This window comes from Danio rerio, chromosome 19 (genome assembly GCF_052040795.2).
Source record: "Danio rerio strain M-AB ecotype USA chromosome 19, GRCz13ab, whole genome shotgun sequence".
Lineage (NCBI taxonomy): Eukaryota > Metazoa > Chordata > Actinopteri > Cypriniformes > Danionidae > Danio > Danio rerio.
In genome coordinates this window covers 37,227,501-37,252,170 of record NC_141039.2, presented here as the reverse complement: position 1 = coordinate 37,252,170, position 24,670 = coordinate 37,227,501, and the positions used below count along the sequence as shown (strand labels likewise).

At 39.8% G+C, this 24,670-nt stretch overlaps 2 protein-coding genes and 1 long non-coding RNA gene across 42 annotated transcripts in view; all 3 read left to right on the top strand.

The window, feature by feature from the left end:
• macf1a (microtubule actin crosslinking factor 1a) overlaps nucleotides 1-24,670 on the top strand; it is a 352,243-nt gene that overhangs the window by 275,490 nt on the left and 52,083 nt on the right. The gene's annotated exons all lie outside the window — the stretch shown is intronic.
• On the top strand, nucleotides 16,365-19,744 carry LOC148679800 (uncharacterized). Its single transcript, XM_088651513.1, has one exon. It carries the CDS (start codon nucleotides 18,107-18,109, stop codon nucleotides 19,610-19,612), a length of 1,506 nt encoding a protein of 501 aa, XP_088507639.1. The 5' UTR covers nucleotides 16,365-18,106; the 3' UTR covers nucleotides 19,613-19,744.
• LOC148679799 (uncharacterized) overlaps nucleotides 21,850-24,670 on the top strand; it is an 8,483-nt gene continuing 5,662 nt past the window's right edge. Inside the window, exon 1 of the long non-coding RNA XR_015945366.1 lies at nucleotides 21,850-24,670. This exon is cut by the window's right edge and continues 1,346 nt beyond it. This is a non-coding gene — a long non-coding RNA (uncharacterized LOC148679799).

Below are 24,670 nucleotides of genomic sequence, written 5' to 3'. Positions count from 1 at the left end.
TCATACACGCTCCATAGTGTAGGCATGGATTTTAGCTGCCAGTGGGTCAATGTAAATACAGACTATGGACTTGAAAATTCAGACGACAAACTATTTTATTGAGCAAAAACTCCAAAAACAGTTGAGGAGATCTCCTAGCTTCTAACTCTGCTCTTTTCACAGACACACACACACATATTGCACACACACGCACTTAACCCTGCTCCGGACGACAACGCGTGCGCACACACACACACACACACAAACACACACACCTCCGGACGACAGCGCGCGCACACGCACACACAGACACACACACTTCTCCTCATCCACAGAGCTCCGTTAACAAAGCAGCACGCGTCGCGTTTTTAACGTGACTTTGCACGCGATAAGAGAATATAGCCAGTTAACCTGATACAGTACACTCGGTTACAAGTAACAAATCACAACTAAATACATTTGCAAGCTAGAGTAAACGAGGCAACTTTAATCGCACGTACTTACACTTGAGAAATGGAGGAAGAAAAATCCATCCTGACGTCCAGCAGTAAGTTACTCTTTACTGATCCTTCCTTTAACAAACGCTGATGAAGTATTCTTTGTAGCATGTAGTTTCCAGAAGTTTCCAGTAGTTTCCAACTGCTTGGCTATAATGCTGAGGTTTCATCTTTGGGTAGAGACTCAATATATCCATCTGCAGTGTGACTTCAATCGACCGGCATGTTTGTGTGTGCGTGTGTTTGTGGGTGTGTGTGTGTGTGTGTGTGTCTGGGTTTCTGCGTCAGAGGGAGGGGCCTCAGGTTTGAAATCTCCCGGGTTTGCGCGTGCACGTGAATAACTTGGTTTCGTTCGTACGTCATGGCGAAACACCTAATGAATCGGTATCAAGGCGACTCGTTTGAAGCACTATGAGTCGACTCTTTTATAGATGAATCAACAGTTTTAAACACTGTATTCTTACAGATTTAAGCCTTAGCTGGATACTTCACTTCACTTAGAGCTGTGTTACACACTACATGGAGGGGAATTTTCAAAAACCCATAATATGGGCTCTTTAACCTGACATGTTTACTGCTCCAAAATATTATAAGTGTTTCCTAAGATGAAATGTATAGTAGGGCTGGGCGATTAATCAAGAAGTAATCGAAATCTACATTCAAAATCTGTAATCGATTAAATTTTTCCAGGTCAAGTTTTTCCAATGACTTCTCTACTGTGTGTGGAGTCAAGTGACCCCGCTTTAAGGCTAATTCATTCTTATTATATTATGATTTATACTTGTATTATTCTGATATTAGAGCTGCACGATTAATTGTTAAAAGATTGCGATCTTCATGTATTACTGTATTCGCGGCCGCGAAATCACACATGACGTGAGCTGCTGACAGTGAGCTGTTACCACAGAGAGGCCAGGCACGCGCCTGTGAATGAAGTCTACTCTAGTAAACAGAACCTTCATAGGCTGTAAATAACAGGGTTAGGGGCAGGGGTGGTTGTTTTTTTTTTTTACCAAGATATTATATAACTTTTTTTATAGAAGTTACCACAATACTGTAAAACTGTAATATTTTTATGCAAGATTATCACACCATCAGAATCTTATATCGGCCCATGCCAATGTCATACCTAATAATTATGGGTTTGAATCAACCAACCTACTCCGACATTCACTGAGCAATGATTTGCAGATAATGTTCCAGAAACAGTGCTCAAAGTAAGCTACTACATACCAGTGTATGGTACCTGCCAACACTCTCGTTTTCCAGAGAGTCTCCTGTATTTCAGACCCATCTCCTGCCACCCTCTCGCTTTGGTATTTCTCCTGGAAAACTCTTATTGGTACAGTCTGTAACACCACAGGATCGTCGACTTTGTTACAGAATCCGATCGCAGTGGCTGCCCGAATCTCGGTGCATACTACAGTTACTTAGCTGAGCTATTCAGACACCTCAGCGTACACCTAGACATCGCCCCAGTTGCACAATTTGGTCCAGTATGATTTTTTTTAATATTAATTATTAACTTTAAATCATTTTTATGTTTAGTTGTTGTACTTAGGGTGGCAAGGTAGCTCAGTGGTTAGCACTGTCGCCTCACAACAAGAAGGTCGATGGTTTGAGTCTCGGCTGGGTCAGTTGGCTTTTCTGTGTGGAGTTTGCATGTTCTCCCCGTGTTGGCATGGGTTTCCTCTGGGTGCTTCGCTTTCCCCCTCAGTCTAAAGACATGCGCTATAGGTGAATTGGGTAAACAAAATTATTCCGAGTTCAGACTGCGTGTTTTTCAAAGTAGTCGTGTCACGGATATTTTCACACTGCATGATTATCTGGGTTAGCGTTCTGTCTGTGCTGTGTTTACACTGTAGGATGGATCGGTGACAGGAGAGTTCACACTGCATGACTTTAAAGTAGGAAGAATCACAGACAACTTTCTCCAAACTACGTCTCAAAACCACACAAACGCGAGAAGTGACATGGAAACAGCTCAAGGTCACGTAATATATCTTTCGTTATTAACTACATAGTGGAAACAGAAGGCATCTACTTTCCATCCACTCATCTGCGATTCTCTCATATCGCATCCATGATAGTTCACTCGCGTGAACGAGCACCGATTTGCCTGTGATTTCAGGCATTGGTCAGCGATTTTTCAAAACCTGTCGGCGAGTCAAAATCAGGGCTAAAATCATGCACTCTAAACCCGGCATTAGCTGTTGTGTATGAGTCTTTGGACTGCGGGGCAACTCGCTAACTTTGCTTAACAATAACATCTACTACCATTGTAATATTTTACAGTAGTTGTGATTTTGAGATTTGCTGTAAACTAAATGTGTGATTAAAAACACATTTTACTCTACAACGTTGAATCTGTCCGATTAAATTATTCAATAATAATATATCATAATATAATAATCTACTTAATTAATCATTCGAAAGCCACAATGTAGTATTACTTCAGTGAATTGTGCAGCCCTACAAGAACCTTTTCATAGAGCAAACCACTTTTCCCCACATGGACACACTGACTACCCAAACCTACTATTCAATCAGAATTCAGATCCATTCTCTGAACTCTTACCTCTTAAGTGTGTGCTTTTAAAAATAGAAAAGTAAGGAAAAATGGGTCCAGATCTGTGCACCACTTCTAGTATTTGTATAACTGCAGGTTCAAAACTCTCCTCCCTGGGTAAATCCTCTTTTCCCGACATGTTCTCGCTATATTCTTCTTATCATTCTGGCTGTGATGGTGACGAGAGAATAAAGAGAGCTGTGTCCGCACTCAGAGTGGGCTGTTGGAGTTCACCTTTACTCCTCTGACTGTCTGATGAAACGTCTGTATCTCTTACTCATGCCTCTCGAGGGTGGCGAAAGAAAGCCGAGTGTGCGAGTGGAGAGGTGTAGGTGGAAGTGGGAAGGAATGGAGCAGAGGAAATGACGGATAACGGTGGGCGACTAAGACCTCCAGGAGCAGGACAGTGAATCAGTGCTGTTGAAAATGTGTCTTGCTGAGACTGAATCATTCCATCCTCCGCCATGTTGGATTGCTCAGCAACAAAAGTATGACTAGTTTCAAAGGTTTGGAGTGCTAGTGACCTTTAACTGAACATTTAATGAATTTAAATTAGAGGTAAATCTTTCAATGCGGGGTTTTTTTTTCATAGCACGCCACTGCTGAGTGCTGGCAGTGAGAGCTCATTAACAGTGCCACTACTTTGATGAACATTGAGCTTAATCTGACCGCACGATTAATCAATATGGGAGAGGATGCAAGAAGGTCATCTACATAAAAGCAGAATTATAGGGGTGTTTGACCCCCTAAATAACGATTGAACCCTCCTGAAGGACGTCAAAGCAAGATGTGTGCTATACCAATCTGTATCTTACTTTATAATTATAATAATAATAAGAGAAATTTGATCTCCCCTATAATACCATTGACAATTCATAATCATGCCTAAAGCCTCATTCACAATACGAGTGACTTGCAGCAGCAAAGCGACAAGCGACCATTCATTTTTACGGAGAACGAGCGACTTCCGGCGACCTCTGTTTATGCGTGTGACAGCGACCGTTGGCAACCAGGAGGGCGTGTTAAGCAACGCAACAAAGTTGAGAATCCTTCAACTTCATGCAAATGAAGAGTGACTTTCTTGAGCGACAGCCAATAGGAGCACCAGTAGAGCTCACATGATTCTCTCTCAGCTTGCTCAGAGGCCGGTTGTATTCGTGCTGTATAAACCTACATAGACACAGACACTTGAAGCGGGTAGTGATGGGAAGTGCGGATCAGTTTACTGACTTGGAGTCTCGTTTATGAAGATGAACACATTTTTTTCGATTCATTCATTTTCTTTTTGGCTTAGTCCCTTTATTAATCTGGGGTCACTACAGTGGAATGAACTGCCAACTTATCCAGCATATGTTTTACTCAGCCCTTGCAGCTGCAACCCATCACTGGAAAACACCCATACACACTCATTCACACACATACACTACAGACAATTTAGCCTACCCAATTCACCTATAACACATCTTTGGAGTTGTGGGAGAAACTGGAGTGTCTGGAGGAAACCCACGCGAACACGGGGGAGAACATGCAAACTCCATGCAGAAACGCCAACTGAACCAGTCGAGGCTCAAATCAGCGACTTTCTTGCTGTGATTCGATCGTGTAACACACTGCGCCACCATGCAGCCCCCATTTCATTCATTTTGCCAACATAACAGTAAATGTTATGCTTCCAAACACATCTGCAACTAGCCCAAACGTTGATCACACTACAAACAAGTTAAAGCTAGAATGCTACTATACAATGCAATGCTACTATATTAAGAAAGAGAAAAGAATGCTTCATTGTTTACCTGGTGTTTTGTCTATTATTAGCTCTGCTCACCGCTTCTAGCTTGACTTCAAATTTGAGTCATTCGTTTATCTGACACTGACAGTCCTATATAAGCTTAACTAATAAAACAAATAAACAATAATCAAATAAAAATGGCTTTCAAAGTATAATCTTATATAATTTCCCCTCTGGTCTCTTTTTTATTTTTTACGTTATTTAATTTAAATGTTTTATTTTTTTTTCTTTCACGCTTTTTTTTGGTAGAAACGCTTAATACTTCAATACCTGCGACTCGTTTGTGTTCTGAAATCCAGGCATAAAACAGAGAGATGAGATGACATGACTGCAACCAGCGAGGCCTAGCTGTCACTTAAGTGGCCACGCTCTTAATTATGCAGACTTAATATAACCTAATAAAAACTAAACCAATCGTTCGAAAGAGTTCGCCCTCCTCACAGTTGTCATGAAGGGTAATATTAGCTACATGCACCAAAACCATCTTTTGTGCCAGGCTGTAAACATGTTTTTATCAGCTGTAAATTTAGCCAATTTAGCATTGCAGTCAGTCAACATCTGAAGGTTCTGGAGCCAACCCCCAAAGGCGAGTCGATGAATTGCAGTTTCAGTTACATCCGTATTGGCTGTAAAAGGGGGAGCGGGAGGTTGCCGCTTGGATTAAACTCTAAAAGGTGCAGTTTTAAAGAGCTGAGCTGAAACTTCACACACAAAGGCAGAGAACATCAGAGACTATTTTACATCTTGCAAATCCTTCCATGATTTTGATTTAAATTATTCATCAAATTATTGCATTTAGTATCTAACTTTACAACATCCCTTTAGTATTTTTTTTATCCATACCTGAATGGGACGTCTTGTTTTTGACCCAGACATCAGTGCAGAATTCTTGACTACGTGCGTTTTCCATTTTTGAGTATTGTTTTTCTACTCCCTGTCTGCCCACATGCCTGTCTCATAGCTTCACTCCTTCCACATCTCATCTGATCATGAGCGTAGCAGTCTAATAAAGCTCTCCATCAAATCTTTAACAATATGGGCCAACGCACGCCATCATTCATCATCCCCTGTTCTGCTTTCATTCATTCTCTTTTATTCTCTCATGGCTGTTAAATGGAGTTGTGTTGTATAGATGTGTTTTAGAGTCAGACAGCGAGAGGGGCAGAAAAAAAAGAGAATGAATAGAGGACGGAAGAGGACGTAGCTGAATAAGAAGTGGGTGTTGTCGATTTGGTCAAAAGAGAAGCTCTTGTGAATGCCCAATCGATACAGGGGTGAAGTGGGGGTCTGGAATTAAGTCAATGCCAGAACAGTGTAGAAGGTACAAAGGGCTTCAAAAGCCTTGTTGACATTGAAAATCTGGAATACACTTGGGATACACAACTGTTACAAAAAGAAATTTGTTAAAAAACATTAAATTTAAGTTTATTTTTAGGTTTTATTTATAAATAGTAAAACACATAACAAAAATATACAAAAATGACAACATCAACATGCAACAATAAGCAAATACACTGAAGAATACTTTAATCAAAAGAAAAAATCGAAACAATATGAAACGACAAAAAAATCTATGTGAAATACTAGTGACACTTCTGAATTACATACAGAAAATACAGGTCTACAATATGCTGAACAAAACTAGCATCCAGTACCAAGTTGGGGGTGGGGATTTAATCAGAAGGAGCAGGGTCAAGCTAAAGAGTTTGGACATGTTTGCGAAAGGTTTCCCACAGTTTAACGAAAATAGTGCTAGGAAGGTGAAAAGAGTACCTACTTTCCTCTAATTTCATAAAATAGAGAACATTTCTTATCTGAATTTAAGTTTGCTAAATTATCCTAGGGGCGACACGGTGGCTCAAGTCTGATTTATACTTGTGCGTCAAGCGAACATGTATGCTCCAGCACAGCCTCCGCGCGGTAGCGTAGCCCTTGCTGTGGCTGACGCCAACGATGACGTGCTCCTCTCAAAACATGTAACTACATGTTGCAACAATACGTAGTGCAAGCCCTGTGATTGGTCAGCTTGGTAGCTGTGACTAGTGTGGGTAAGAACTGAAAGCTGCGCGAACCTGTTGGAGCGAGTGTTTGCAAGTGTGAGTCCAGTAAAGTAGCTCCAGATGGAAACTATTGTTTTGTGTTTACCCTATGATTAAAGTTGTTGCACGTCTGCCGATTCCCGACTGAGCGTGTTTTAGCTACATGTACATTAAGGTAGCATTCAGAAAATACAAAACGCCTACGAAGAAACACGACACAGAGGAACATCAAATCCTACTGCCAGCTAGTGTTTCAGAAGTATTATTGCAGAGCAACACAAACAGCACGCGGAAGTTTAAATGCACAACTAAGCATATGATAGGCTTCGAGGCATCACTCGAAGCTGAAGTATAAACCAGCCTTTATCATTTAGCAATGTCACCTCACAGCAAGAAGGTCACTGGTTCGAGTTCCGGCTGTTTGCATGTTCTTCCTGTGTTGGTGTGGGTTTCTTCCAGGTGCTCCTGTTTCCCCCACAATCCAAAGAATTGCGGTATAGGTGAACTGAATAAACTATATTGGCCATAGTGTATGTGTGAATGAGTGTTTGGATGTTTCCCAATACTGTGTTGCAGCTGGAATCGCATCCGCTGTAAAGCATTTGCCAGAACAGTTGGTGATTCAATGCACTGTGGCGACCCCTGATAAATAAGGGACTAAGCCGAAGGAAAATGAATGAATGATCCTAGTTGTCATTCTTGTGTCTGACTGAGCAGAGTGAGTGGTATAATAATTAAGGCAATGGAAAATTACTGATTCCCCCATTGTCTTGTGACCTTCAGAAGTAGACAACCTTGCATCTCAAGTCAAATTTATATAGACTCTTGGATGGCCTGAGGGGGAGTAAATTATTAGCAGATTTTCAATCTTGGGTGAGCTGTTCTTTAGTTATACTGCGTGAGCACAGTTTGCAACAAAAGGACATCCCAAATAAAATAGTGTACAGTGAAATCATTTTTACAAGTGGACTTTTGAACCCCACTGTATGTATTTCCAGTCTTGTGGTTATTTTTAGAAAACTGAGGAATGAGATCTCATTCATCACAAAGGGGAAGACAGGACAACGATGAATAAAATGTTCAAAAAGACATGCTTGGGATCCGTCCAAGTTGGCTGAAAGCGCCTGTCATTTTTTTTTTTTTTTCTTCATCTTTACTGCCCCATTTCTCTCCTTTCGTCTATCACTTTGCAATGATACATTTTGGAGATAAATTTAAGCACAGCCCTCATGTCTGCCATGAGATCGTCTGCTCTCATTTTCGTCTCTCTCCACGCAAGCCAGACTCCATTTCAAAGACACCAAATCCAAAATGATGTCATTGCTCAAAGGGGGCGAGAAGGGAGGGTGATTCTGAGTGTGTGTGTGTGTGTGTGTGTGTGTGTGTGTCTGAGAGGGTTTTTTGTTGTGTAAGCTCCGTCGGGGCAGCTGCGGGGGGCATGGGATATTAAGAGAAGGTGTCAGATTAGTCAGTGTCATTGTTTAGCTGCTCAACAATGAGCGTATTGAGATGTCGTGGAAATGGTTGTGGAGAGGGCCACTTTTTACTCTTGTGACTTCAGGACTCGCCAATGTCGCCTGCCACTTCCTGTTGAAGTACATCCTCATATTTAGCAGCACGTTGGCGTGTGCTTTAGTATGACATGTAGACACAGAAGGTGTGTTTGTATGTTGCGGGAGTGTGTCCCCAGGTCCATGTGTGAGAATGTTTCTAATTCCACTCCATGTGGAGCGTCCGGCATCCCAGCTGTCTCCCCACCCTCGACCCTGCGAACACACTCACATAAGCAGGGTGTGGTTGGTTGCCCTCTCTCCCTAAAATTCCTGTCCCTTATGCAGCCCTGTGCGGTCCCATGTCACCCTGTCCCAAAGCAGCTGAAGCTTGAGCCGGCGGGGCGGGATGAAGTGCTAGACTGGAGTAAAACGAGGGCCTCCCGTCCAACTGGGAATTCCTCCGCAGGGCTGTTGGGATAAGGGAATGGCTTCTAAATCACATCAGGTTGTCTGTGCTGTCCTCACCCTCGCCGCTTATATCTTCACTCCTTATACTCTTTCCATCCGTCCATCACTCCTGCCGGTTTCTCTATTTTTATCAGCCTCTTTTTACGTAGTTTGTGTTCACTGCTTTTCTTTTGCAATAACAACTGCGCAGACTGTGTCGTGAACTGCCCTGCCCCCCATCCAAACCTTAGGGGCTTCCCTCCAACTCATCAGTCTTGTGGCCTCCAAGTCACATGAAGTTGATTAGCACTGATGGAAGAATGGAATTATTATTGTTGATATAAAGTGATGCAGATTTTAGTAAATTATAATCTATGAGACTACTGTTCAATTCAATTAATCTTAATTTCTATAGCGCTTTTACAATGTTGATTGTGTAAAGCACACTAACATAGAAGCTCTAGTGAATTGAAACTGAGTCAGTCCAGTTTTCAGGGTTGAAGTTCAGTTCAGTGTGGTTTAATTGTCCCTGCTGAACGTCCAAACACTGAAGAGCAAATCCACCGGTGGACAGCTCCACAAGTCCCAAACCAAGGACGCCAATGGCCACAGTTGCGAGGAACAAACTTCACGATTGACGAAAGTGAAGGAAAATAGCTGTATGAGGTTTTTGAAAAGATCTTTTATATTAAGTCTGTTGTGACAAACAATTAAAGTCCCTGTAAAATCCTAGAAAGTCTTTTTTTAGATGTTAGTCTTAAAGATAGCTGTAACTTACATCCAAAACCTTGACAAAAGTTGCACATGGAGAGGAATTGAGTGTTACCTACAGGTGGTTTGTAAAGCCCACTCACTTGCATGAAGCACACTGGGAATAGCACACTAAGAATCTCCTACAATTAATTTTAACCAATGCTAACATTGGCACCTCAGTTTAAAAAAAAAAAAAAAAACATAGTTTGACATTTGCTGACAATGAATTTTACCTAAAAGACTTGAAATGGGACATGATGTTTGCTGCCTCAGAAAGCTTTTGTGATTATATCATCTTTCACCTATCTGATGTAGTTCCCATTTTCTACCTCAGAGTAAACGTTCTGTAAATCTACCATTTTGGTAAAAAATTAAAAAAAGAATTAAACTAAAGAGTTCATTCAATAAGGAAAACATGGTTAAACTAATCTGATTATTTTTTTTTTTTTCGAAATTGACCCCATTCTATACATCACACACTGGCATCTGGTTGTATGTGTGTTATGTCATCCTCTCTCCAGCCGTTCCCATTGCCTGATATTGTTTCAGCTGTTGTGCATTACTTCAACATTCCGTAGAATAGCCCACTTTCCCTTCCACTTACCTCAATTAGCTCACCAACAGAAATAAATAGGAACTTTATGTCAACAAAGTTACCCCATTGGCATTTGAAAATAATTACAAAGATAATAATCAGCGTAATGACCAGACGCACAAATGTGAGAACGAGAGTTGTCAGATTTTTTTTACAAAATAACAAATAGTTTTAATGATATACACATATGAAGTAAATGACAAGGTTATAATAGTTTTGGATTTTTCATTAGTCCTAGTTTTTATTTAGTTTTGACTTTTGTTTTAATTAGTTTTTAGAGGTAATTTTACTTCTAGGTAGGTAGGTTTTTAATAGTTTTTATATTTTGAAATCATTTGGTTTTAGTTCATTCTTTATTAGTTTCAGTGTTTGTTTGTTTTTTTGTTTGTTTTTTGTAAAGTAGGATATTGTTCGGTTTCAGAGTCATCAGAATAAAGATTGTATAATAAAAACTCAACCAAAGATAGGCTACCTTTTTTTGGACACAAGAACACTACTATCTACCACTACCATTTACTTATCCTCAAATTCAAATACAGCAACCTACAAGACAGCAGCCTTAAGTAAAATATGTGTGCAAGGCTGCTTCTGAGGTTAGCTACACTTTAGTGCATGAGAAGTTTGAATCTTTAACACGAACTGGATCTTTTATGACAATCTTCCCAAGTTTAGATGTACATATTACATCACCATGATCTGAAAATTTTCTTACAGTTACATTTTGCAACTCAACTGAAGCATGATTCACTTCTCTAAATTCCATTACGACTTTCTGTTAGGAAATAAACGTACCGTTTGTCTGATCCTGTCATTTAAGCCCTTTATTATCGGTTTACCGCTTCTCAAATCTGATTTGAGTGTACTGTTCTAATAGCTGAATAACTCAGTATATATTGGTTTATTTCAAGTCAGAAGGTGGTATCAGGCATGTTAGTGAGTAAGTTGTTTGTCGATAAGTGCTTAACGTTACTGGAGAAGCAAATCGATTCAAATGATTTAGTTCGATTTGTTGAATTAGTTCAACCAGTTCACTTAGAAGATCTGGTTAAAAAGAACGTTTAGTAAGCGATTGCGATTACTAATTCAGAAATAAAACCCATTATTGGGCACAAATGTGTTGAAGTAATTCTTTTAAGTGTCTGCTCGGGTTGTATTTAATGCTGTCATCATGCTGCTGTCATGTCCAGTTGTTGTTTTTGTTGCTGGAGCAACAGCGAGGATGACTAGAGGAGGAACGGCTTGATCTGGCCACTGTTGTCAGGATAACAGACTCAGGTGCTGTATGGTAGCGTGACGTAAACTTGCTTCAAAAAGGCTTACAGTCTGTATTAAATACATTTACAAAGACCAAAACGAAGGACCTTTTTGCTATAATTTTAGTTGCTTTCAGTAAGTTTTGTATGTACACAATACAGTTTTAGTTGGTTCTAGTTTGTTTTTTTTTTAACTACATTTTTTTTTTATTTCAGTTATCGAAAAAGTTTTTTTTAAGTGTAGTTTTGTTTTTTCTTTCATTTTCGTTAACTATAATAACCTTGGTAAATGTTAGCCTAAAGGTTAATGGTGTAAGTGTTTATGTCAACATTGAAGACTTGCTTCATTGCTTAAATACTGTGGCAGGAGCAGATTCTTAACAGAGGTGTTTGTATTCTTGCCTCTGCTCCATACGGCTTTTATGTCTGTGGCAATGAGAGAGAACAATGCACACATTGAGTCATTCAGGTAAAGCCTGGTGGTTAATTATAAATCTACTGCTGAGATAGAGAAAATGAGAGACGTGCTACCTAGTAACCAGTGTGGCAAAGGGAACGAGAAAAGAGGGGGGTTGATGAACAACTGAAACAAACAGATGAGACTTTCAGTACCTTTTTAGCACAATCAGGCTGAGAGAGAGAGAGAGAGAGAGAGAGAGAGAGAGAGAGAGAGAGATTGAGTGGGCAAAAATATCAACCGGTGTTCTGTTTAGGCAACAAATAGCCCACTAAAGAAAGTAATGCCTTCTTAAACCTTGTGCTTGTTTTGCTGAATGAACACCAGTCATTGAAGAGAGGCCATTTTAGTAAAACACACAGGGCTAGTAGAGTTTTACCTATTCTATTCAGTCCAGGTCCAACTAGAGAGTCTGTTTAGGGGATTTTAGGGTTTAAACCCCTCCCTCTTCCTGTCTGAGTCAAGACTGTGACTCTTTAACCAGGCGTGACCGGCCAAATGACCAGTCACTGAAAGAATGAAGAAAAGTAGTGTGGGGGAGCACCAGTCATGAATTTAATTGATACAAGAATGTTTTATACGAGTAACAAAGACAGGATGGGTTTAGATTCATTGTTTTGTCTTCTATACAAATGAATTTGAGTATTACTATTATCTGCATGTTGTGTCTGGGATGCACGTGTGTTTGGGTTTAAATTAGCCGAGTAACACAACTCAATGAAATCTAGTTTGATGTGGGTCGAGGGAGAGAGCACAAGCACCAGCAAAGTGGACAACAAACCTCTTTTGTTTGTGTTGGAAGCAGCCATGACAGCTGCAACCCAACTGACACAGAGGGGAAAGAGTTTATAAGAAAGACAGAGTATTTAGCTTGCTTGACATGCAGGCCACGAGGAGTGTGGTGTTTCAGAGCAACAGTTAGATCACTGAGGATGAACAAGCCCCTCCCCCCTTTTCGTATGTGTGTGTGTGTGTGTGCATTTTTCAATTTTTTTGCATGCATTTGTGCTTCTTGGGCTACAAAGAATAAGCAGACATGCTTTCTGTGTTTGTTTAGTGAAAGTTTACTTATTACTCACTAACCTTATTTGAGACAGATCCCAAATGCATATGACTTTCTTTCTTAGATTCTGCTGAGCACAATATTTATAAAGAATTTTCCATCCAATCACAAGGAAAAGGCACTGAAGCCTTTCAGCTGGGACTTGAGTACATTACATTAGTCTTTGAAGTGGTATGATTTCTTTGTCTGAGAAGAGCATATAAAATCAGTTTTTTAATTATGGTTAGGGCTGCACGATACAAAAAAATCATTACAATATTTAGTTTTTCTGCAATATATATTGCGGTGTATATTACGATTGTTAATATGCTATGATATATATTGCGATTATAAATATTCCACGATATATATATATATATATATATATATATATATATATATATAGAGCGTTTGTGAATATTCTGTGGTATATATTGCGATCGTGAGTATTCCACGATATATATTACAGTTGTGAATATTCCACAATATATGTTGCAGTTGTGAATATTCCACAATATATGTTGCAGTTGTGAATATTCCACAATATAAATTGCTATTGTAAATATTCCGCAATATTTCTTCATTCTTCATATATATATAGCGATTGTGAATATTCTGCGATATATATTGCGATTGTGAATATTCCACGATATATATTGCGATTGTAAATATTCCGCATTATATATAGCGATAGTGAATATTCTGCGATATATATTGCGATTTTGAATATTCCACGATATATATTGCGATTGTAAATATTCCACAATATATATAGCCATAGTGAATATTCTGCGATATATATTGCGATTGTGAATATTTCGCGATATATATTACAAATGTGAATATTCCACGATATATATTGCAATTGTAAATATTCCGCAATATATATAGCGATAGTGAATATTCTGCGATATATATTGTGATTGTGAATATTTCGCGATATATATTACAAATGTGAATATTCCACAATATATATTGCGATTGTAAATATTCCGCAATATACATAGCGATAGTGAATATTCTACGATATATATTGCGATTGTGAATATTTCGCGATATATATTACAAATGTGAATATTCCACGATATATATTGCATTTGTGAATATTCCACGACATATATTGCGATTGTAAATATTCTGCATTATATATGTCGATAGTGAATATTCTACGATATATATTGCGATTGTGAATATTCCGCGATATATATTACAAATGTGAATATTCCACGATATATATTGCATTTGTGAATATTCCACGATATATATTGCGATTGTAAATATTCTGCAATATATATGTCGATAGTGAATATTCTGCGATATATATTGCGATTGTGAATATTCCGCGATATATATTACAAATGTGAATATTCCGCGAAATATATTGCAGTTGTGAATATTTCACAATATATATTGTGATTGTAAATATTCCGCAATATTTTGCAATTGTGAATATTGCGCGATATATATTGCAATTGTGAATATTCCGTGATATATATTGCAGTTGTAAATATCCTGCGATATATATTGTGACTTTGAATATACTTTTACAATTATTAGGAAAGAAAGCATAATTTAAACTGATTCCGATTAATTTTTAAGGGAGTGAATCTGCACAAAAAATAAATACTCACAAAATAAAGTAAATGAAAGATGAAAACAAAAGGACAAAGATAGAACAATAGATAAACAGTGAAATTTAATAATCAAATGTAAAACAACACTATATAGACTTCAATGTAAAATTAAACACAATAATGCTTTGTTAGAGTGGACAACTTTGTAATTTCTTGAGTCCAAATGGTTTATTTTTTACTTTTTAAAATACTTGGCGTCCTGCGACGTGACTATTGCAGATTATCTTATTGCGATATTGATGCTAAAACTATATATTGTGCAGCCCTAATTCTGTCTGTTTGTCAAGGGTTCAAGGTTTAATATCTTTAAATTATCTAATATTTAAAGTCTTTTTGTCTCTTCATAATGTGTCTGTAAAGTTTCAGCTCAAAACACACAGCAGATTATTTATTATACCTTTCAGAACATCAGAATCTTCTGCTTTGAACACAATGTAGCTGTTTTTTTTTTGCCTGTGCCTTTAATGCCGGTTCTCCCCTCCCATGTGTCTGTTCGAAAGTGCTTCTCTGCCTCTCTCTGAATGCATCAGATAAACAGCAAAGTGACAGACATGAAGAAAGCAGATTTCACGTAACATTAAAACTTTCCCAATGATTATTCGATGTATTTGTTGTGGAGTTAATTCAAGTCTTTCTGCATCAAGTCACACACAATGTTGGATTCTATTTTAACGTCAGGAATTATTATTATTTTTTTTTAATTTTGTGTCTATATCACCACAATATTACTGTGGAAACACTATACCCACACAAAGTTCTGTCCAAACAGCTTACAAAAAGTCATAGGTGCTCTTTCAGAAGATTCAGCATTTAATACAAGTTTTATTGACTTTTTATTATATTTTTATGGAGCTTTTTCATCCTTTTGAAGCTTGAAAGCTTCAGTTCACATTTATTGTTAGAGCATGAAAAGGAATATAAAGAAAGGATATAGTGAGATGTGATCTTCGCAATAAAACAATTTTAAAAAGAGCCGCAAAACACAACATGCCAATAAAAATACTCTTCCTCACATCAGTTGTTTCTATCTCATGCTGCTCTGGGTTGGTAGTGGAATTTTCATTCATTTTCATGTTATGTTATCCTAAAGCCCCTCGTCAGAGGCCCCAGCCCTCCCTTACGTTCTCTCCTGACAGGATTGTGTTACAGAAGGGTAGCAGACGGGAATGCACAAGTGGGGTGTGTGAATATGGCAGACTTTTGTATGTCCTTCTGTATTGTTTTGCCGTTACAGAGGGCCCATCAGAAAAAGGAGGGAGGGTATGCGGGTGAGCAGCGAGAGGGAATGTGTGCAGGGGATTTTTTGCTTCCACGTATGGCAGTTTATTTAAGAGGAGAAAGAAAGGCAGCCGTTATTACTTTAATTCCTTCTCCCAAGCTCCCTCCTCTTTCAGCTTGACCACTCCTACTTTAGTTATCATTTCCCTCTCACTTTGCCTATCGGTTGTCTGTTGAGCTTTGTTTCGCCTCAGGCATTTGCTCTTTTTGTGTGGAATTGTGCAGCTGATTTAGGTTTATGTTGCAGAAAAGTAATGAATACAGCAATTCTAACCTGAAAATGAGCTGTCTGTTTTGACTCCTCAATTGACTCATTGAAAGGGATCAATTGAATCATTGAAGCTTGTTGTACACATGATTGAACTAAACCCTCGGGAAAGCATGTTGTCCTGTTTCGTTTTACAAAGATTTGCAACATTTATTATGTGATTTATTATGTGGCTGCTCTTGTTATCCAGTCATTCTGCAGAAACACGTCAGATCCTCGGATAGGCCACTCCTCCTGACTTTAGGGTTCCTCCTCCCTCTCACTTTATCTTGAGTTTGCTCCTCTACCCTTGTCTCGTGGGTTTTTTTGGAAAGGGAAACCAGCATGATTGGACCACTTCCTGTGTTTTAATACCAAAGCAGGAAACAGAACAAACAGAGCTGGATTCAAACAAAAACAGAGAGAGAAAGGAGGGAACAAGAGCAAGAGAAAAAAAAGAGTCGAGAGCGCGCACGCGTGTGTGTGTGTGTGTGTATGTATGTGAGAGAGAGAGAGAGGGAAAGGGGGAGTGAGCGCGAGAGAGAAAAACTGGGAGATTTTTTTAGCAGCTGCAAACCATTTCAGCTGTGTAGTGGCTTTACAACAGACGCAGAGAAAAGCGAGTATGAGAAAGAAAGTCTGCACAAGAAGAAATCAGAGAAAAGAAGAGCAAGAATCTTGCGTGAAGCCTAGCTGGGCACTTGTGTTTGGAGTACTGAAAGAAAAAAGAAGAGAAGAGGGAGTGTGTCCGGGGATTGTCTGGAAATCACAGTGCCTGAAGTGCAAGGCAGCACTTGGAATAAAGCTCTGTCTGGGTTTCTGCCTTCTGGATGCAGTCCCTTGACTCTCCATTCTCTCCAAGCCTCACTGGACAGACTGGATCTCCATACATTTAACCCTTCTGGATACAGACACCTTTTGGACCCAATTTCTCCAATTTCTGGATAAAGGGATTGCCACAAGATTATTTTTAATTATTTAATTCAACACGTTTGAAGAACCTCCTTTTCACATTTAGTACAAAAATGATCATGTCACAGAATGTTGGATTTTATTGATTTCAGTCCCTCGTGCTCTGTCTGCGGAAGAGGACTAGATAAAAGAGGAGGATGAGGTATTTCAGGCACAGATGGCTTCTCTTCCTGAAATGCTCTATTAATGCTTCATTATAGGATTAAAAAGAAGCAGATATTGATAAAGAATACACAACAGGAACACTGGTAGGACTGTTGAAGAGTGCGTCTTTTTTTATTAGTGTCTTTTGATTAATTTTTTTTAGTTTGCATTATTTGACCTTTTCAAGATGCCTTGTTTTTGGAAATACTTTCAAGGAATTATGACTATTAAATTTTGTTCTTAGAAGAAAAGGGATATGAGAGACAAAATCTCCTAACTGGCACTTTTTGTTTTTCTTTGCCGAACTCAGTTTTATGTAACAGAGTGTGCAGTTCTCACCTTAAAAGGAATCTCATATAGCTTTAGCTGCTGCTCTTGGAGATGGTGAAAGTAGCTGAAGCTCTGCTTTGATTTTTTTTTTCCTGTTGTGGCAGCGGGAAGGAGATTCAAGAGGAAGCAGCACTAAGGAAGGAAAGGATTTTGGCTTTTACTCTTGTTTTTTGAGTTTAGAACTCAGCCGATCAAAAAGGAAACAAAGGATTATTGTCTAAAATGGATGCTATTATTTTGTTTTGGATTTTGGACATCTGACTCAAGACGCTTATGTATATTCTCCTAATATTTAATATGTCTGTGTTAAACTTTTCCCAGACCAGTGCAAAGGAGACATTTTTAGTGTGCTTCAGCATTGCACATGCAGATGGCAACATGTAGCCCTGGACTGAGAGCTGGAACCTTTTCTGACTTGGAATATTTATGCTTAATTGCAAACTGGGAATTCAGTGCATGACCATGTATGACTCTAAAAAATGACTGAGCTATCGGATTAGTTCTGGACCTCTCTAATATTCTCTGCTGGCTTTGTTTGTGGAATAGTAACCATCCCATCTCAGCCCCTTGAGGGCGCTGTAGTTTGGGATGGGAAAACCTCTGAGCCGCCCAGACTGCTTGCGGCAGAACCCTAGGTGCCTAGGGAAGGGTGATGATGAAGAGGCATATATTGAAGACTGCTATGTACCCCAGCGTTCAATTTATGACACAATGCGCATCAATGAGCAGATTGATCAAGGCTCAAAGCTCAGCCAGCCTTCCCGCAGCACTCTGGGTTCAGGGGGTGGTGAGGGAAGTACAATATCCAGCAATGGGACATTGGGAGCTGACATAGGTGGAGTATTTGTTGCACGAGGTGGACCTGCAGATGCAGGTGTAAGAAAGTTGGATGAAAGAGTTATTTTTGATGCCCTTAAACTCACTGGTGACCCTCAAAGTATGTCACCTGTCGGAGGAGTCAGCACTGGAGTGGTCATTCCTGCATCAAATTCAGCTGCAGTTGGAGCTGCTGTAGTGACTAAAAGGCGGCACCAAGGTGGTGACAAGAAGGACAATCCAAATCGGCGTTCCTGGAAAGCTTTCATGCCTCCTACTTACCCGGAATTTGCAGAACGGTTAGAGATGTCACCTGGAGAGAGTGGAGAGAAGCGTTTGTCTGGGGCTGGAATCCCGGTTTCTCCTCTCCATCCTGTACCATCTTTAATAGCATCATCTTTTTCTTCTACATCATCGCCTCCTTTGGTATCACCTTTCTCACCTTCTCCTGTCTCATCTGGAGGTCCTCAAACTCCACCAGTCTCCAGCTCTCCTTCTTTCACTCCCACTGTTAGCCCAGTTCCTTCACATCCTCCTCATGCTCTAAGACAGAAACAGCTCATTCAAATGCAGTCCCACAAACCTGCTACTGTTCTGTCCTCTCTCTCGAAAGAACAATCACCTTTAAAAACTACTTTTTCTCAATCAGACTCTTCACAGCCTACTCCTAGAGTCTCTCAACAAAATGAGAGAAAGAAAGGAGAGCAGATTAAACCAACACCAGCACCAATGTGTGTTAGAAGCATCTCAGAAGAACCACCACAAAACTACGATACTAATGCAGCTAGAACCTCTAATAATGAGCGAGACTCACCGCTACTAGAACATGACCAAGACACAGCGCCTTTATTACCTCCAAAACCAGTATTTTGTCCCCCAACAAAAGCTCGTACCTGGCCCCGCAGTATGAGGGGAAATAAAAGATCACTGGGGCATGGGAGGGTTCCTCCCATTCTGCCTCCACTACCCCCTGTTCTTGGTGAAGACAGTGATGAGGAATCTTTGTACCTGTTGGATCCTCCGTCACCTTTCCTACAAGAAGGAGAGGGACTTAATTACGAGGGTTTGCCCCTGTCTCCCTGTGTTAGTCAGGAAGGTGGTGAGGATGGTTTATTGGGCTGGCCCCTTCCTACTAGTGGGCTACGAGAGAAGACTGCCTCAGAACTTTGCTTTGAAGAAGATGAACGCAGAATCTTGGCGGAGTTAGAAGAGGAGGATGAGGTGGATAGAGATCAACAAAAGAAAGAAGATGAGGAGAGATTTGAGATGGAGGAATGAAATTGGCAAGCAGTGTTGAAACTGGAGAGCAGTGAAACAAGTGGTATATCATGGGAGGTAGAAGAAGAGCAATCACAGTTATTGGATTGGGAGACACAACAACTTGCATCATCAGGGCACTGGCCTCTGTTGACACCCCCTGTAGGGTTTGGAGGCTCAGAGGCCCCCAGTGCTTCCCCTTGCCCCAGCTCTGAAGCAGGTTCAGATGAACTTTTTCTTGAACTTGAGAGACAGTGTCTGGATGACACAGATAATTCGGCTGTTTCCGAGCAAAAGGATTTTTCTCACACTTCTGAATACTCTGATACCTGTGATAACTTCCCTAGTATTAAAACTGATCAAACTGATGCCAGATACGAATGTGACATCAAAGAGCTGGATAATAAAGATTGTGCTGTGATATCAGAACATGATATCACAGATCTGGCTGAGCCATATGTAACACAAATAAAGCAACATTCACCAGTAAGTATGAATAGCTGCTCTTCTGTTGAAAATGGCCAAAGCCCAAGCCAATTGCAAGTATGCCTTCCCTGTACTAGTGGAGAAAATTACCATGATCAAGATGATTTTATGTCATTCATAGCTGATGCAGATGCTTTAGATTCTGAATCCAGTGGTATTCAAACCTCACACCAAGATCCGATTCCATCCGATGCAATTCAAACTGTGAGCTTTGAGCAACCAGAGAGTGATTCAGATTTAGGCAGCGGAGCTTCATCAGGTCATGAACAGCAAGAGGATGAGGATGTTATGAAAGAAGATGTGGCATCTGAGGTTCAGCATATCTCAGTACAACATGGAATTTACACCCCAGAGAATTTGAATGCAGATGCTGAAAGTAATATAAACCTAGGCATCTTTACAACTGATTTGGAAGGATTGGAAATTAAGGACAGTGTTCACCAGTCCCCAGAGTGCTCTATCTTGGAAAATGAGAAAGAAAAGGAAGTTAGCAACGGTCACTGTGAGACTGTCTCTCATGAGGATGCAGTTTCCTCTGAGCTTGCTCAAGTAACTATGGAAATAACCTCTGACCAAAAGAGGGCTTCTTCAAAATCAAAGAAAGAAGAGATTTCAGTCTCCATGGAAGTTTTTGTTGAAGGGGAGGTGTCTTTACATGAGTGGGAATTAACAGAAACAGATAAAGGAACCACAAGTACACCAAAATCAGATGCCTCATGCCCACAGTTAAACTCACCCAAAATGGGTATTGAGTCTGCTCCACCTTCCCCACTGCCACTGTTGACCACTAATGAGTCAGGAATTGCAGGACATGACAGCAAAGATAATGATGCTTTTGTTGCATCTGACAGTTTTGTGTATTTAGCTGTATCTGTGCCACCACAGTATTCTCAGGATTGTCCCCCATCTCCCTCAGTGGAATCAACCCCTCCTAGCCCTCTTACAAAATGCCACCCTGAGCCAGAGGAAGGGGCATTTCTCTCTTCCGATAGTTTTGTTTACCTAGCAGCTCCTGAGCGGTTTGTGTCCGATGGAGGTTCTGCTTGTGAAGACTGTCAGGATTTGGACTATGAGTCAGAAGAGACAAGATCAGGTGTTGATTTTGTACTTGGATCAATGACTGGAGATAGCGAATGGGACTCGGATGGATCAGGCTTAGAGCTTGTTCACCAACAAAGAGACCAGTGGGAGCAACTAGAACCAGGCATTTTACATGGTCTTTTCAACCAAGAAGAAAACGAGGCAAGCTTTCAGGAGTGTGTAACATCATGTGACAGTGACTGTGAGGCCACCTGTGAAGCAAGTTCTGTGGAAGACATCATACCACTAAAACATGACCTTGATTTTGACACACAGGTAAAAGACCCTATTTAAGTTTGTTTCCATCAGTCCATCCAAAGTTAACTGCATTTCTAGATTGATTCTTCTAAACCATTTAGTGCATAGGTCTCAAACTCAAGTCCTGGAAGGCTACTGGTCTGCAGTTTTGCTTCAACCCTAATCAAACACAGCTGACCCAAATAATCAAGATTTTCAAAAGAGTCTTAAACACCTTGATTAGTTGCATCAGCTGTTTTTGAGGGTTGGAGCAAAACTGTGCAGAGCTGCGGCCCTCCAGGAATTGAGTTTGAGACCTATGATCTAGTGCTTTTGTTAACCAGAAGTAAATAATTATAAATTTAAGGTAGTGATTCTCAAACTGTGATCTGTGTGTTAATTCACAAATTAGACAATATATCTAAAATACGTTTTTTAAAACTTAACTTTCAAAAAGGACCACATTTTATTTTATTTAAACATTGTTTTAAATAGTTATGATTCAATGTACAAATCAGTGTTACACTGAGCATTCTAGCCAGTTTTTTGACAAAAAGAAGCAGTTTAGTTTGGGTAAAGATTAACAGTTTGAATCTGCTGGTAATGGTGGCTACTCCCCTAGATTTTAGATGATCCACAATTTTTGTTGAACTCTATGACTCAACTGAAATAATCTGGGTTACAACAGTGTCTTTGTGAAGTCTTCTAATATCCTTCAGGTTGTTTTCCCAGTCCTTTGTACCCTGCAAATGTTTGCGTTTGTTTACTTCAGTTTTTGGTCCGGAAAATAATAGCATAACACACATTTTGGCAGTAAATAGGTTAATGTTCAAGCAAGCATTTCCATTAATCCTTTTTGAATATTAAATAGTATTTGTGTTTAGTTTGAAGGATATATCTTCTTAAATTCTTTTTTTATTGCAGATATAATCACATGAGCACAAACATGTTTGTTGAGTTAAATGGATGCTTACTCCATTGTAGTTTATTGAACGTTTGTGTGTTTGGTTACAGGCAAATGGGTTTGTGCACTCTTTTGCATGTTTGCTTTTGCTGGCTGTTTGAGCACAGCTTTGTCTAAGTAAGCAAAATGTGTGTGTTTGAAAGAGATTTAGAACAGACAGGAATGTTTTTTGTAAATGCATATTAGATTTCTTGACATAATATGAGTGTGCGCTTTATGTTCTCTCTCGGCTGGCGTGACAAGGCTGGCGTCTGCTCTGTTTCACAGTGACAGTGGCGGTTGTCCAAGAGACTGCCTCTTAGTTTTTAAACTCTCTGGATGGTTGTTGCATTACTGTCTCTATCAGCCTGACTGGTCATCCACATTTGATTTGACTCTCTGCTTGCGCCAAATCTGCGTGGTTTCTCTCAACCCCCCAGTCTCCTCTAATGTAATCAGATGCAGGAACCCTGTCATGCTGGATTTTAGTAGAGAGGATTATAGCAACTGAGGGACAGGACAGGATCAGTTAGCAAATGATATTTAAACTTGGTTGGGATATAAAAATTAAAATAGCAGAAAAAATGTCTGATTTGAAGGTTTGGCTGTCATCCAGAGCAGAACCAACTCAAAATCAACCCCCTACTTTCTTCCAAGCTGCAGACAGATGATTCTGCAATTGAGATAAGGAAGTGAGAAATAAACATCAGCCTCTGTAAGAGCAGCCACATTTACCAGCAACACACAAACATTGTGTTAAGTTGTTGGAAATATAAACGGATGATAAGGACATATCAGCACAGGACCAGACAATTGCCCCCTGCAATACCCAAAAACACAGAGGGAGTCAACCACAGACCTCAGGAAAGATCTGTGCAATCCTTTAGAGCAGCCCTCCGTTACGGCCCATCTCCAGTGAAATTCAACACTGCACTGTTGGCTGATTTGGAGGATAAGGTTAGAAGATTTTGCAACAGCTTGATCATGAAACAAAGAGTCTCTATGGCAGAACACCTGGTAGTACTCAAAGTAAGGGCTGCATGAGCAATAAGAGGCGTCAGGAGAAACGTCTGACGTAACTTCTGAAACCCACACTCAATTTTGAGTCTGTCCAGGGTAGAGATTTAGAGACAGTCAGGTAAACAGACACACCAACTGATATGCACAGTGGAAAGGGAAGAGCAATCAGGGAGGGAGGGAGCGCTGGTGTTATGGCATATGGTAACAGCGGGTATATTTGATTGTTTGGATAATAATGGCAGTGAAAGACTGTGCGGGAAACACCTGTGATAAAAGACTTTTGCAAACAAAAGAGTTTGATCAAGCCCTGTGGCCGTGTCTGCACAGCGACGGTCACAACAAAACATTCACACATGTCATGAACTCATTGTCTGTGCTTTTAACCTCAATTGGCCAGTATTTATCAATGGAACCATATGAACTATCTACTTGTAAGAACTTTTGGGTTTAGAAATTGAATTTTTGAAAAGGAAGCGGTGATGAAGGGCTGCAGTAAGAAGGCGAAGGAGGTGAAAGCGAAGACAGGAAGAGTAGGAATGGGGAGATTGTTTTTTTTAGGCCTCTGTAGGACTAGAAAGGTGGCTAAAGACTACATTTTCATTGATTTGAGAGAAATCACATTCCTGTGATTTATGTTTTTGGATGTACAGTGGTCACACAGTGGTATAACGCGGTTTACTTTTCGTGGTCTGTCAGGTTCGTGGATGTTTTTAGTGTAATTTCTTTTTTTCTACAGTGCATTGTGTTCTGCGTGCTGACTGGCTGTAGACCATTGTCAGTCAAACTCCTCCGTGTATCCTGTACAGTAAAGAATGCCTTCAGCTGGCCAAATATGTATCTTTGATCGCTAGCTCTGTGACTCTGAAGTGCTGGACTGTCCAGCATTAAAGGCACTTGCGGTAGCACCCTTTAGGCAGATACCATGCTAACCATCGCACAAAAAGTTGGACTTATAGACATGCAAAAGGAAAGTAGAAGTTACGTGGATGCAATTACGGAATAAATAAATGAAGATCAAATGGTTTGGATTTTTGGTTTCATTCTATAATACTGGACTTGTTTTTCTACGATGGTTTAAACTTTGAGAGTGTTTAAACGAGAGAAGTGTGAAAATGTTAATGCATGTTTGAGAAAAGTGTATAAAGTGTGTATAGAGGGATTTTACAGCCTTAAAACATCTATAATACATCTATAAAAAAAATTAAGCGGACTATTTTGCAGATTTCGCCTATTGCGGGCTATTTTTCAAACGTAACTCCTACGAAAAACAAGAGACCACTGTACTTTCTAGAAATTGATGCTTTTCATTTATT

Bases quoted from the DNA above. Each gene is read 5' to 3' on its own strand.
- LOC148679800 (XM_088651513.1), top strand. From the start codon at position 18,107: ATGGGAAAACCTCTGAGCCGCCCAGACTGCTTGCGGCAGAACCCTAGG.